Source organism: Chiloscyllium plagiosum, unplaced genomic scaffold, assembly GCF_037043375.1.
Source record: "Chiloscyllium plagiosum isolate Xiang-an unplaced genomic scaffold, Cpla_swu_hap1 HiC_scaffold_18, whole genome shotgun sequence".
Lineage (NCBI taxonomy): Eukaryota > Metazoa > Chordata > Chondrichthyes > Orectolobiformes > Hemiscylliidae > Chiloscyllium > Chiloscyllium plagiosum.
The window spans coordinates 26,615,432-26,631,320 of NW_028270156.1; the positions used below are offsets into that span (position 1 = coordinate 26,615,432).

A 15,889-nucleotide genomic window follows, 5' to 3' on the forward strand; every position below is an offset into this window, starting at 1 on the left:
GTGATGAAACATCTGAAAACAAACCTTCCAGTTCAGTGGGCTAACTTACTTCTTTCAGTCCTAAAACTAACTTGGAATCAATGTCCTTTCAAAGTTGTGTGGCTACACTGTAATCCAGAACATTCGATGCAAGAAAGAAAACAGCTGCTTTAAGATGCACACACATGCTAATACAGTAGAATTAAAGAAGCTGGACAGTGCAACAAGCAGGTTTTACACAGGAAATAGAAATTACAGGAAACAATGTTAATTGCACTGTCTTTATGGGGATTTTAAACAATGTAGCTTTACGAGAAGCATCAGCTCACCAACAGCAACTTTTGGATCTCCACACCAAAGTGGACAGACACGGCAGGAGCAGCTGTCAGTTTTAAAGTGAGACGATGAACCTTGACCATTTCTGCATTGTTACCACTACAAAACCCTGACCAAGGACATTACTTATGTAATGCAACGGTAGACTTACAAGTCTTACAAAACATTACATGCATATTTAAATATTACATTTAATTTTCTACTATTATAATTTATTTTTAAATTCTTTAAAACAAATTGCATGTTTAGGAAATATATTATCTGTAAGCACCTATGATTTTGTGGGAATTAGCACTGGCATATTTTGCAAGGATGGGTGCACGTTCGTGAGATTTCATATTGATCACAGATCACATAAGCAATTATGTAATAAGTGGAAGTTTCAAACAAATAACCAAAAGTGACTGGTTAATTAATTGAATACTTGGGAATTTCAGTGATATTGTTGCAATCTTAAAAATCATTCCTAAACATCACAAATGGCAAGGAACTGCTAATCTGACTTTCTTCACATAAGGAAATTTTTTCTTATTTCTAATTCCTTTATTTATTATTCTATTATTGCAAGAATGCTTCACAATAAGTCAATTCCAGCTCTCTGGTCATTTTATTGTTGTATTGAGTTTCTTTTGTAATTTATCAATTACTGCATCACTATTTATGTAATATTCCATCAATGACGAATGAAAATATTGGCTACCAGCATTTTAGAGCATTCCTAAATGAAACTGCACTCAAATCAGCTGAGCTCTTAAGGGCATCAAGTGACCATACTGATCAAATTTAGAGGCATAACCTAATCCTGCAATAACTGAAGCACAACATCTTCATCAACAAACATACCTGTAAAATTTCTTCAGGATGATCTTTGGCAGATGCTATGAAAAGAGAATGCCCGCTAACAATGCCTTCTGCTAAGAAATACTTCAGCAACATCCGTGAGTAACTCTCATAGCTATCTTCCTCTGAAAAAAAACACACATTTAGCAATTTGCTAAATATTAACAAATAAAACTTTAAATAATTATTACGATAATTAGCTTTGCATTAAAATCTATATCTTTCAATGCAGAATCATGCAATTTCTTGATAAACTATTCCGATCTTGGGGATTCTCATCTCTGCACAGCTCACAGGTTAAAATCAAGTTTCTAAAAATAACAATTAAAGGTTTTTTCTGTACCTTATGGTATGGCTTCAAGTTCCTGAGTTTTAAATGTTTCATCTTAATTAGACTAATTCAATAGGTCTGACAGCTAACAGAAGATGGGCTTGTAACGCAGCTGGTAGCACTTACATCTTTAAGGAATAGATTTAGCATTTAATATTAGTTGGTTGGTAGGCAGTGAACCATGTTCTTGGTAAAATCAACCCTGTCAGGAACATTCCCATCTTAAAATTTTAATTTGTATCATAAAATGCTTGTAATTAATCTCTAAAATAGTTTGCTTCCCAAACTGAATCATACTAATCCCACCAGCTTTTAACATACTATTTATACTCGAAATGACGACATCATCTCCTTATATTTTTTATGCAGTTGACAACTGAAGAGGTAAAGTAGTTTCAGATTGTTATTGGTGAAACCAATCTGATTAAAATTACATTTAAAATTTGTGCGTATTTCTAATCTTTATCATCTCATTTACTTAACCTATTGCAAGGTATAAACTCACTTGTTTGAGAGTTATGGGGTCAGTCCATTTGTGGAATATAAATTGTATCCCACTGTTCATTAGATACGCTCCATTTAACTTTCATTACAGAAGCAAACGTCTTTTGTTAATTTAAAAATACACAGATTTTTTGTGACTTGTGTGTGAAAAAATGTGGAAATTTGCGGTGCTAAATGTTAGAGTGTAGATCATCAAACCCTCCTCCAGAATACACTTTTATTTTAGGACACTCAATAGATATAAAAATTATTTTCTTCCCCTTTGCATGACAGAACACTGCGTATTCAAAAAGGTTAACAATCAACTTGAAGTCAATCTTTAAAAAAAAATCCACAAAAATGCACTGACAATATTTTTGATGACTGTCAACAGCTTCTGTAAAGAAAATGACAGCTCTACAATTTGTCATTTTTTGAATTGTCTATTAGTAATTGAATTTAAAAAAAGGTTTAATGACCTAGAAATCAGAGGACCAAAGAAGCCCGAGATAGCATTCTTTCAGATCTTTTCATGGTATCAAAGTTAACAATAACTGGTCACAACTGAAAGCCACTACAAGGTGTAACACATTTTGAGGTTACAGGCCACTTCTATCATTCCTTTCCTTAAGCTGACTGGCACTAAGGATATTGATTTCACTGAAACAACATTTGCTTTTGTACAGTCAATGATTGCCTTATGCAATTCTTGCCTATCACAAGCATATGTATTATACATAAAGGTAAATATGACCTTGAAGGATACTTTCAACTAAATGCTAGCAAAGCCAAGCATTTACCTCAATTCATCAACATATTTTTTTTAAAAAATCATTTGTATAATATATATACACATAAATATAACATTCTAAAGTATTTAATGATTGTGTTGTTACTTCACTTCTTAACCATAACTGGATTCTGTGGAGTAATCAAATCAACCTGTTTGAAAAAAGGTTGAGAGCATTCAAATAATATTCTGGATAAGAGTTAATATTCATCTGTTCTGCATTTTCAAGAAATGTTAATGATGCAGTTGTTTATTGCCTTGCAAAGATCAATGTATGATGACATATAACCGAAAATGACAATGGGAGAACTAGTGTTCAATAGTGAGACAAAAACTGCTTTTATATTGCAGAAGGTGTATTTTTTTTAGAAAATGACCGTGCCACCCCCAATATGCATTAGCGAATTTGGCAAGTTTGTTTCAGGGTTGCATAAGACTTGTATTTTACTCAATTCAGGAGCTTCAAATATTCTCCAAGGAAGAAAAATCAAGAAAAAGTTAAAAGATATGTTGCAAAATCTTGCGAGGAGAGATTAAGAATTAAAATTAACAGACAGGGTTGACTTACATAACAAAGCATTCAGACAACAATTGACAGTGTCTTCACGTTTAAGCCTGCAAAACATTGAACCTTAAGTTTGTACTGTATCCCCAATTTAGTTTTGAATAGCAGTAGATGAATCAATTAAATGTGAAACATCAACAGGATGAAATACTTATGATTTTACATGGAATGGCATAAAATTGAGAATAAATAATAGTATCAAGCGTGTTGACAAGAGGTTTCAGATATTGTACCATACGCAGCAAAGTGAAAGGACTGAAAGTAAATTAGTCCTTTGAATAAAACAGGTATTAGATTAGATTAGATTACTTACAGTGTGGAAACAGGCCCTTCGGCCCAACAAGTCCACACCGACCCGCCGAAGCGCAAACCACCCATACCCCTACATTTACCCCTTTAACCTAACACGGGCAATTTAGCATGGCCAATTCACCTGACCCTGCACATCTTTGGACTGTGGGAGGAAACCGGAGCACCCGGGGGAAACCCACGCAGACACAGGGAGAATGTGCAAACTCCACACAGTCAGTCGCCTGAGGCGGGAATTGAACCCGGGTCTCTGGCGCTGTGAGGCAGCAGTGCTAACCACTGCGCCACCGTGCCGCCCACTCTGGATTAACGAGCACACCACCAAGAACGAGAGAGTATATGTCGCGGGATGATTTTAAAAAATTCATTCAGAGAATGGGTGGCATGATGGCTCAGTGGTTAGCACTGCTGCCTCACAGCACCAGGGGCTCAGGTTCAATTCCAGCCTCAGGAGACTGTTGTTATGGAGTTTGCACATTCTCCCTGTGTCTGTGTGGGTTTCCTTCAGGAGCTCCAGTTTCTTCCCACAGTCCAAAGGTGTGCAGATTAGATGGATTGGCTATGCTAAATTGCCCATGGTGTCCAGTGATGTGCAGCCCAGGTGGATTAGCCATGGGAAATGCAGAGTTACAGGGATAGGGTAATCTGGGTGGGATGCTCCTCAGAGGGTTAGTGATGACTCGATGGGGTGAATGGTCTGCTCCCATACTATAGGGATTCTATTCTATAGAATGTGGATGTCACTAGCTAGCTCAACAGTTATTACACATCCATCATTACCAATAAGAGATGGTAGTGAACTGTTTTCTTGAACTGCTGCACTCCATGTGGTGTAGGTACACCCACAATGCTGTTAGGAAGAAGTTACAGGATTTTGACCCAACAAAATTGAAAGACTGGTGATATTTTTCCTGGATGCGTATATACTTGCCTGGATGATTGCAGATGCTACAATGCTCAAGAGCTTGACAACATCCAAGACAAAGAAAACCACTTTATTGGCACCATATCTACAAACATTCACTCCTTCCACCACCGATATATAACACCAGCGGTATTTACCATTTACAATATTCTCTCCAAGCTACACACCATCCTGACATAGAAACATCTCACCATTGCTTGACTTCTACATATCCTGCTCTTAGTCTTGCAGTACATTTTCAGAGATTTTTGTTTATCTAAAACCAGTTGCAAATGCCATGCTTACTTCCTTATGAGGCTCCAATCCAGTGTCAGAAAGTGAAAATACCCTTAGCATACAACAGATTTAACACCAACGAACACAGTAAAAGTAACACATACAGAAATATTGCATATGTTAAAATCTAGATCACTATACACAACAGTACAATACTTCTGCATTTGTTAAAGGGAAGGTTGCTTGCTTATGGCAATCTGTGTAGCTCCCAGTTCTTTACCAGTACTCTGAGGACTACGTTTCATCATTTTTTTCTGTGAAAATCATAGACTGTGGACTTGATTACAGAAATGGTACTTTACAGCAATTTCTTACCTGCAAGACAGCCACAATTCTGGAAGGGACCATCACAAATGATTGTTTTGAGATTTTTATTTGGCAAGTAAATCTGGTAATCCATGTGTGATAATCTACCATTAAGTCCTGTGATATATGATAAATCTGTTTATTTCAGCTATAGTCAATTATCAGAGTTAGTTAGCTCAGCTGATTGAATGGATGTTTTTTTTTTGAAGCAGAGTGATGCTAACAGCATGGTTCAATTCTTGCAGTGGCTGAAGTTACCACGATGGACTCTCATTCTCCACTTCTCCCCTCATCTGAAGCCTGGTGACCCTCAGTTTAAACTACCATGAGTCATCTCTCTCTCTCTCTAATGTGAAAAAAAGCCTTGTGGTCCTCTCAGACTATTGAAACTTTACTTTTAATTCAACAATGGAACATACAGAACTTGCTGCAGTAGACAAATTCTTCACTTGAACCCTACATCGTCCATCCCATTATCCTGAGGTTGCATGCCCACATTATAGATTCCCCAGTGAGCAGTAATTAAACAGTTTTGCTGAAAGCTGTAAATGTTAGTATAGCAAAATAAATAGCTTAGTGATATCAGCTTAATTCATTAATGATACCGTCAGTCAAAAGGTTGTAAAGTAAGCCAAGTACAAGAGTTTTTCGGCATGGGAATGCTCTGTGCAGAACTGAAGGTATCCTGCATTGTTAACAGTACAGTCCCTCAAATCTAGCATTCAAATACGGCTTGTTTCAGTGACATAATTGGATATTAAGCATCCTATGGCTTGTAGAATGACAGTTGTTCGAAAACAGAGGCAGCAGAGAGGTTGAGTGTGTTAGCAAAGAGGTAAAGCTGGGTTATCAAGATGCACGGGGCAGCACGGTGGCTCAGTGGTTAGCACTGCTGCCTCACAGCACTAGGGCCCCAGGTTCGATTCCATCCTCGAGTTTGCACATTCTCCCCGTGTCTGCGTGGGCTTCCTCCGGGTGCTCCAGTTTCCACCCACAGTCCAAAGATGTGCAGGTCAGGTGAATTGGCCATGCTAAACTGCCCATATAGTGTTAGGTGCATTAGTCAGAGGGAAATGGGTCTGAGTGGGTTACTCTTTGGAGGGTCGGTGTGGGCTGATTGGGCCAAAGGGCCTGTTTCCACACTGTAGGGAATCTAATCTAATCTAATGTGTGTGAGAAATTTGACTCCCATGCTTGCAGATGTTCAAAGACAGAACGTAGATAATAGATGAGAGGGGATCCTGGTATTGATCCTTGGTAGGACTCCACAGGGAACAAAAATGGTCGGGTGGGAATAGAGGAGGAAGAAAACCTTCGGGAAATGCTTTGCCCACAATTGGTCAGATAAATGTTTTGTGACATTTTGCGAGAGTTCTGAGCTATGTGATAAAGTACTATAAATATACCGTGTTATTTCTATCCCATAACACCTACATCAAAAATATCAGTTAGGGCAAGGTTGAGCAGTTTGAGTTCAATATGTACTGCATGCTCTCATACCCTTTTGAGGAAGAGACTTCCAAACGTTCACAATCATCTGTGGAAAATATTCTCTTTATCTCCGGCTTTAATGGGTGACTCTTTTTTGAAAAAGTAACTCACAGTTCTAGATTTTCCCACAAAATTAAACATCATTTCAGCATGTGCCCTGTCAAGACCCCTCAGAATCTTATAAGTTTCAATCCAATAACCTCTTGTTCTTCTAAACTCCCAAGAGATCCAAACCAAACCTGACCAATCTTTCCTCACAAAACAACTGTTCCAAATATTAATCTTGTAAACATTCTCTTAACTTCTTTCAACACATTTAAATCCTTCAATAAACAGACATACACAATACATTGTTGAATTCATGTCAGGAGTACAATGTCCTTTATAACTGAAGCATAATTTCCCAACTTTTGTACTTAATTCCACAATAAATTATAAATTATAGCCTTCTATCAGAATCACAGAAGCTTTCCTAATTATTTTCTGAACCAGCATGTTAACTTTTCGTGAATTATGCACAAGGATACTCAGATCCCTCTGCATCCCAGAGCTCAGCAGCCTCTCACCACTTAGATAATATGCTTCTTTTTTATTCTTCTTGCCAAAATGGACAATTTTACATTTTCCTACATTATCCACCATTCACCCAATGCTTGTCCACTCACCATCCATATTCCTTTGTGGATTTTTAAAATGGTCTTCACAACTTAGGTTCCTATCCATATTTGTGTCAGCAGTAGTGTTTTAAAAAAAAATTCTCAAGGTCAGGTTCGTAGGAGAGTAGTCTGACACAGAACAAACGACCAAGAGGCGAGACTGCTAGAATATGGGCATTTTATTCCCCGCAGCGTCGCACAACGGGTCTGGCTTATACTCACTCTACATGTTACAAAAACTGGGAGCCGTCAGTTCTCGTAGAGCGGTTGCCAACAACCCACGCTCGGCGGTTAAACGTAACCCCGGAGCAGACTCACCGAACTGGAGACTTTTTCAGCTGATATACTCTTTTCCAGATATAAACATTCATGTGAACAGCAGAGCAAGGCTAAAAAACACATTCCATTCTGGTTACATACAGATAAGAAGACATACAGATAAGAAGATTCACACGGGGAGGTGTGTAATAAGATTCACACGGGACTAAGCAACACCTCCATTCCGGTTAGATTCACACATTTATTGGGACATAATTTTTAACCGTTTCACCACATTCCACTGCTTGGAATTTTACACCACATTCCACTGCTTGGCCCAATACATGTGTTACATTATGATTCACACATGTATTGGGACATAATTTTACACCACATTCCACTGCTTGGCCCAATACATGTGTTACATTATGCTTAATTCAGTTCAATTCGTTTCAGTTAATTTCAGTTCAGTCAATTCAGTGTAATTCAATTCAGCTCAGTTCAGGTCTGTTCAGTTCAATTCAATTGTGTTCAATTCAGTTCCGTCCATTTCAATTCAATTTAGCTCAGTTCCATTTTGTTCCGTTCAATTTGATTCACTTCAGTTCCACTCAGTTCAGTTCAGTTCAATCCCATTCAATTCTGTTAACTCCGCTTACATGCCCACATCCTCCGCTGTACCCCAGGCAAGGGGTTCTTCGGCAGGACTGGGATCCTCTCTCAAACAAACTGCCACGTACATGCCCACATCCATGCCATCCCGGGACGGTCGGGACCTCCACAGTTTGTTCTTCTGGTTTCTTAGTAACATTGTTCTGTATCAAAATCTCTCCTCAATTGCGATTGACCCTGCTCGACTACGCCAAATGTTTTAAAAAAAAATTCTCAAGGTCAGGTTCGTAGGAGAGTAGTCTGACACAGAACAAACGACCAAGAGGCGAGACTGCTAGAATATGGGCATTTTATTCCCCGCAGCGTCGCACAACGGGTCTGGCTTATACTCACTCTACATGTTACAAAAACTGGGAGCAGTCAGTTCTCGTAGAGCGGTTGCCAACAACCCACGCTCGGCGGTTAAACGTAACCCCGGAGCAGACTCACCGAACTGGAGACTTTTTCAGCTGATATACTCTTTTCCAGATATAAACATTCATGTGAACAGCAGAGCAAGGCTAAAAAACACATTCCATTCTGGTTACATACAGATAAGAAGACATACAGATAAGAAGATTCACACGGGGAGGTGTGTAATAAGATTCACACGGGACTAAGCAACACCTCCATTCCGGTTAGATTCACACATGTATTGGGACATAATTTTTAACCGTTTCACCACATTCCACTGCTTGGAATTTTACACCACAAGTAGGTATAGTAACCATACCTTTTCTTATTTATTTATATAAATGATAAAAAGTTGAGGCCGCAGCACCAATCCTGTTGCACACCGTTCATTATATCTTACCCATTAGAAAATGGCTCATTTACGTTTAGTCTTGGCTTCTGCGAGGAAGCCAATATTCTATGTCAATATGTCCTCTTCACCATGAGCTTTTAATTTCTGCAATGGCCTTTAAGTGGCTCCTTATCAAGTGCCTTCTAGAAATACAGTACACGATATCTAGTAGCTGTGGAGAGATGGTGGCATCATGATTAATACGTACTGGGTTAGAAGTTAAGAAATCCAGGTTAATACTCTGGGAACAAGACATTAAATGCTGCCAAGCTAGTGGAATTCATAAGACACATTAGGCCAAAGGGCTTCCTACCACATTGTTACAATTCTGCAAATTCCATTTGATGTTAGTCTCATTGTCTCTGCATGAAATGGTTACACACAGCCAGATGTTCACATGGATCAAAATTTATTAAATAACTTTCCAACTGAGCTTGGATGACTCTTATCTTGTCAGATTGTTGGTGAGATAGAACAGCTATTTACACCTCCAGGGGAAACCACTTCCAAGAGTTTTTTGTCTACTCTTAGAAATGCTCACTAAATTTCAAAAAGTCTCTTGTAATTTCTTCTTATGCAAGAACAGCCAATTTTATTACCAGCTGAATCTACAAGTGCAGGCATGAAGCATTAGGAAGACATTTTGTAAAATAATGTATCACCAGCCCACAGGAGATACTGTAATTTCTCTCTTTTGCCAGCCAGTGACTCCAATTTTGATAGTCAATGTTTAGGATTATTTTATGAAGAAAGGTTCAGCATGTTGGTGCCAAATCCATTTGAGTTTAGAAGAATGAGCAGTGATCTTTTTAAACACAGAAGATTTTGAGGGGCCATAACAGGGTGAACGCTGAAAGGATGGCTTCTCTTGTAGGAGGGACTACAATGAGGAGAGACAGTTTGAAAATAAAGGGTTACCCATTTAAGATCAAGATGAAGAAAATTATTTTCTCAGGAGGTTGAGTGCCCTTGAAATTCTCTATCCCAGAAAGCAGTAGGGCCAGAATCATAGAATATGTCAAAGGGAGAGGCAGTGAAATAACTGCACGTAGATTAGTATCCTGTCACAAAGTCACCCTTTAGATACATGTGCATAATACACTGGCTGTGAACTAGCTCAGAGTCAGTCCCTGAAGAGATACTTAATTTCCTTAGGTCTGTCAGCCGGGACTCCCTGATTGGAGTTGTTAACCTGAGCCAATCATAGTCAATAAGATCCACCTGGTTAAATCACAATATTCCTTCCCCACCAAGTCCGGAAACATAGGCCTAGACTTTCTCTGGTAACTTCGCCTAGGATGTTTTCACCCCAGGTTGGGTTCCTCTGACTCGGACATAGACATGGGCGGCCTAATAGACTGTAACCTGTCTCTTGTGTCTGCAGTGTCTCACGAAAGCTTCCTTTTTTTTCCAGTGGCAATGGTATCAAGGCTGCATTAATCTTGGACACTAGACAGACGGGGAGAACAAGGTTTCAGACAGGTCTTTTGGCTGTTCTGGGGGCCAGGTATGGTTTGTTCCTGTCCTGTTTGCGAGGGAGCATAGAGTCATAGTCATAGAGTTATAGCAATGTACAGCATGGAAACAGACCCTTTGGTCCAACTTATCCATGCCCACCAGAAATCCCAACTTAATCTAGCCCCATTTGCCAGTGTTTGGCCAATATCCCCCCCTAACCCTTCCTATTCATTTAAATGCTGTAATTGTACTAGCTTCCATCCCTTCCTCTGGCAGTTCATTCCATACATGCACCATGTTCTGTGTGAAAAAGCTGCCCCTTAGATCCCTTTTATATCTTTCCCCTCTCACCCAAAACCTACGCACTCTAGTTCTGGACTCTCTCACCCCTGGGAAAATACCTTGTCTATTTATCCTATCCATGCCCCTCATGATTTTATAAACCTCTATAAGTTCATCCCTCAGCATTGGATGCTCCAGGGAAAACTGCCCCAGCCTACTCAGCCTTTTCACTTATAGCTCAAATCCTCCAACCCTGGCAACATCGTTGTAAATCCTTTCTGAACCATTTCAAGTTTGATAACATCCTTCCATGAGGAAGGCGACCAGAATTGCACACAATATTCCAAAGGTGACCTCCCAACCCCTATACTCAATGCTCTGACCAAGAAAGGAAAGCATACTACTCTACTTTGAGAGAATTATGAACCTGCACTCCAAGGTCTCTCTGTTCAGCAACACTCCCTAGGATCTTACCAGTAAGTGTATAAGTCCTGCTCTGATTTGCTTTTCCAAAGTGCAGCATCTCACATTTATCTAAGTTCAATTCCATGTGCCACTCCTCAGCCCATTGGCCCATCTGATCAAGATCCCATTGTACTCTGAGATAACTTTCTTCGCTGTCCTCTACACCTTCAATTTTGGTGTCATCTGCAAACTTACTAACTATACCTCATATATTCACACACAAATCATTTATATAAATGCCGAAAAGCAGCGGACCTGTTAACTAATCCTACCCTTACTCAAAATTTTTTCAGCAGCAATCAAAGGCAGGCTTTACAAATCAGGCAGTTGCAGATTGACACATTCCATAATGAACTTAACCAATAATCCATAACTTACAGGAACTTGATCAGGTAAATGTTGATTACTGACAAACTTTATCTCTTTAAAGTTTTCAATACAGCTATACATTTTGAAATAACTCCAAAGAGGCTGGTGTCCCGTCACCAAGTCATTCTTTATTTACATGGACATAGTCCTTGACACTGATGCAGCTTCCTCAGAGCCAGCAGTCAGAGTGAAGAGTATCTGAGATTCTAGTTTATATCTGTTAGTCAGGGCTCCCTGAGTGGATCAGGTGAAAAGCCCCAATGAGGGAACTTATATTCTATGATGTCGACGTAGCTGTCCTCATTACAATCATTACATCCCTCTCCCTCTATGTCCTGGGATACAGGCCTGTTATATTTCTCATAGTGTCTCCTGGGCTGTTTTTGCACTGGGTCTGGTTTCACTGACAAACCCGCGTGGCATGTACCAAACCCAAGGTGTGGCCCGCATGTTTCGCAGGGGGTGTCTTGGAAGAAATTTATCCTCTTCTTCGCCATGTCCACCTCAGACTCCAAGGTTTCTTCAATGTTAGATGGTGGTGGTGAGGGACGGGGGTGCTTTTGACAGCCTTTATGTCTGTTCTGAGGGTCCAGGAAAGTTTTGCTCCTGCCCTGTTTTGTGAGGTTGCTGCTTTAATGTGGTTCATGCACTTGTTCAAGACTGCCTTACCTACCTGAACTTTGTATGGGACCTGACCTCATGTTGACCAAGGCCATTTCTGTGGCTCTGACACCAAACCTCATCCCCTGAAGTCTCTCTCTCGTAGACAAGTCTCGTATCCAGCATTGGCATTACTGATGTCATTTGATGCCCCACTATCCTCAGGTCTGGGAAGATCAGATATAACCTGGTGCAGAGTCTTTTTCCCATTAGCAACTCTGCTGGAGCTAGCCCTGTAGTTGCATGAGGGTTAGTCAGGTAATCAAATAGGAACCGGGACAGTTTGGTGTCAAGTGAAGTGGGTAAGCTGTTTCTTTAAAGTTTGAAAGCATAAGTTTGGACTGATCTTTCTGCCAGACCATTGGACAGAGGATGGAATGCTGTTGTCCTTATATGCCGATTGCCATTTGACTTTAGGAAATACTCAAATTCCCTGTTGGTAAATGATGGCCTGTTGTCTGTGACCAACATTTCTGGAAGCCCATGTATTGCGAACGATGCTCACAGCTTTACTATCATCATCCCTGTGTTTGACAGATGAACTCTATGCATGTCCAACCACTGAGTGGGTGTCAAAAATGATTAAGAATATTGTGTCTATGAAAGGGCCAACATAGTTGACATGTAACTGAATCCATGATTTACCTAATCATTCTCATGAATGTGGGAGATCTGCTGGCAGTAATTTTTGTCCTTATTGACACTTTGGGTACTGCCTCATTAAGGTGGATCCAATCTGTATCTAATCTTGGCCCCCAGACATAACTTCTCACCAACATTTTTATTTTGCACACCCCTGCATGACCCAAGTGGAGTTCAGCCAGTTTCTGGCAGCGATCCTTGCTTGGGACAATCACTCTTGCTCTCCACAATAAAGTGCTATTCTCTATTGTGATCTGGTCTTGCTGGGACCAGGAAGGTTTCAATTCTGATTGTGATGTCCCTTTTGTTTCTGGCATCACCACCATCTGTTTTAGTTTTGCCAGGAATGGATCTTTTTGCATACTGATCCTAGTAGCACTCCACTGGTCACAGGCCTCCAGTCTGGAAAGCAACCCTCCACCACCGCCCTGTCTTCTACCTTTGAGCCAGTTCTGTATCCAAATGGCTAGTTCTCCCTGTATTCCAGGAGATCTAACTTTGCAAACGCCTTACTGAAGTCCATACGAATCACGTCTACCTTTCTGCCTTCAATCTTCTTTGTTACTTCTTCAAAAAACTCAAGTTTGTGAGACATGATTTCCCATGCACAAAGTCATGCTGACTATCCCTAATCAGTCCTTGCCTTTCCAAATACATGTAAATCCTGTCCCTCAGTTTTCGCTCCAACAACGTGCCTACCACCGATGTCAGGGTCACCAGTCTATAGCTCCCTGGCTTTTCCTTACTACCTTTCTTAAATAGTGGCACATTAGCCAACCTCCAGACCCGCTCTCATACACAAACTCTCTCTCATACACACACACACACATACACCTCCCACCCTCACAGCCACGCACGCACCATCTCACAGACTTTTACCATACACATACCACCCTCTGTGTGAGAAAGATTCCGCTTAGGTCTTTTATATCTTTCCCCTCTCACCCTAAACCTATGCCCTCTAGTTCTGGACTCCCAGAACCCAGGGAAAAGACTTTGCCTATTTATTCTATCCATGCCCCTCATAATTTTGTAAACCTCTACAAAGTCACCCCTCAGCCTCTGGCGCTCCAGGGAAAACAGCCCCAGCCTGTTCAGCCTCTCCCTAAAGCTCAAATCCTCCAATCCTGGCAACATCCTTGTAAATCTTTTCTGAACCCTTTCAAGTTTCACATCTTTCCGATAGGAAGACGACCAGAATTGCACGCAATATTCCAACAGTGGCGAAACCAATGTCCTGTAGAGCCGCAACATGACCTCCCAACTCCTGTACACAATACTCTGACCAATAACGGAAAGCATACCAAACGCCTTCTTCACTATCCTATCTACCTATGACTCCACTTTCAAGGAGCTATGAACCTGCACTCCAAGATCTCTTTGTTCAGCAACACTCCAGAGGATCTTACCATTAAGTGTAATCGTCCTGCTAAGATTTGCTTTCCCAAAATGCAGCACTTCGCATTTATCTGAATTAAACTCCTTCTGCCACTTCTCAGCCCATTCGCCCATCTGGTCCAGATCCTGTTGTAATCTGAGGTAACCCTCTTCGCTGTCCACTACACCTCCAATTTTGGTGTCATCTGCAAACTTACTAACTGTACCTCTTATGCTCGCATCCAAATCATTTATGTTAATGACAAAAAGTAGAAGGGCCCAGCACCGATCCTTGTGGCATTCCACTGGTCACAGGCCTCCAGTCTGAAAAACAACTTTTCACCACCACCCTCTGTCTTCTACCTTTGAGCCAGTTCTACATCCAAATGGCTAGTTCTCCCTGTATTCCATGAGATCTAACCTTGCTTATCAGTCACCCATGGGGAACCTTGTCGAACGCCTTACTGAAGTCCATATAGATCACATCTACTGCTCTGCCCTCATCAATCCTCTTTGTTACTTCTTCAAAAAACTCAATCAAGTTTGTGAGACATGATTTCCCATGCACAAAGCCATGTTGACTATCCCGAATCAGTCCTTGCCTTTCCAAATACATGTACATTCTGTCCCTCAGGATTCCCTCCAACAACTTGCCCACCACCGAGGTCAGGCTCACTGGTCTATAGTTCCCTGGCTTGTCCTTACCACCCTTCTTAAACTGTGGCACCACGTTTGCCAACCTCCAGTCTTCTAGCACCTCACCTGTGACTATTGATGATACAAATTATCTCAGCAATAGGCCCAGCAATTACTTCTCTGGCTTCCCACAGAGTTCTCGGGTACACTTGATCAGGTCCTGGAGATTTATCCACCTTTACCTGTTTCAAGACATGCAGCACTTCCGCCTCTACAAACTGGACATTTTGCAAGATGTTACCATCTATTTCCCTACAATCTATACCTTCCATATCCTTTTCCTCAGTAAATACTGATGCAAAATATTCATTTAGTATCTCCCCCATTTTCTATGACTCCACACAAAGGCCGCCTTGCTGATATTTGAGGGGTTGAAGAGAAAATGAGGTCTGCAGATGCTGGAGATCAGAGATGGAAATGTGTTGCTGGAGAAGCGCAGCAGGTCAGGCAGCATCTAGGGAACAGGAGAATCGACGTTTCGGGCATTAGCCCTTCTTCAGGAATGAGGAAAGTTTGTCCAGCAGGCTAAGATAAAAGATAGGGAGGAGGGACTTGGAGGAGGGGCGTCGGAAATGTGATAGGTGGAAAAAGGTCAAGGTGAGGGTGATAGGACAGATTGGGGTGGGGGCAGAGAGGTCGGGAAGAAGATTGCAGGTTAGGGAGGCGGTGCTGAATTTGATGGATTTGACTGAGACAGGCTGGGGGGAGGGGAAATGAGGAAACTGGTGAAATCCGAGTTCATCCCTTGTGGTTGGAGGGTTCCTAGCCGGAAGATGAGGCGTTCTTCCTCCAACCGTCGTTTCGCTGTGGTCTGACGATGGAGGAGTCCAAAGACCTGCATATCCTTGGTGGAGTGGGAGGGGGAATTGAAATGTTGAGCTACAGGGTGGTTGGGTTGGTTGGTCCGGGTGTCCCAGAGGTGTTCTCTGAAACGCTCCG

The 15,889-nt window shown here is 41.0% G+C and overlaps 1 protein-coding gene across 1 annotated transcript in view; it reads right to left on the reverse strand.

Moving 5' to 3' along the window:
* elp4 (elongator acetyltransferase complex subunit 4) overlaps positions 1-15,889 on the reverse strand; it is a 277,183-nt gene that overhangs the window by 203,550 nt on the left and 57,744 nt on the right. Inside the window, exon 3 of the mRNA XM_043705557.2 lies at positions 1,159-1,280. Within this exon, the coding sequence (XP_043561492.1) occupies positions 1,159-1,280 (122 nt within the window). The remainder of the gene's footprint in view (positions 1-1,158; positions 1,281-15,889) is intronic.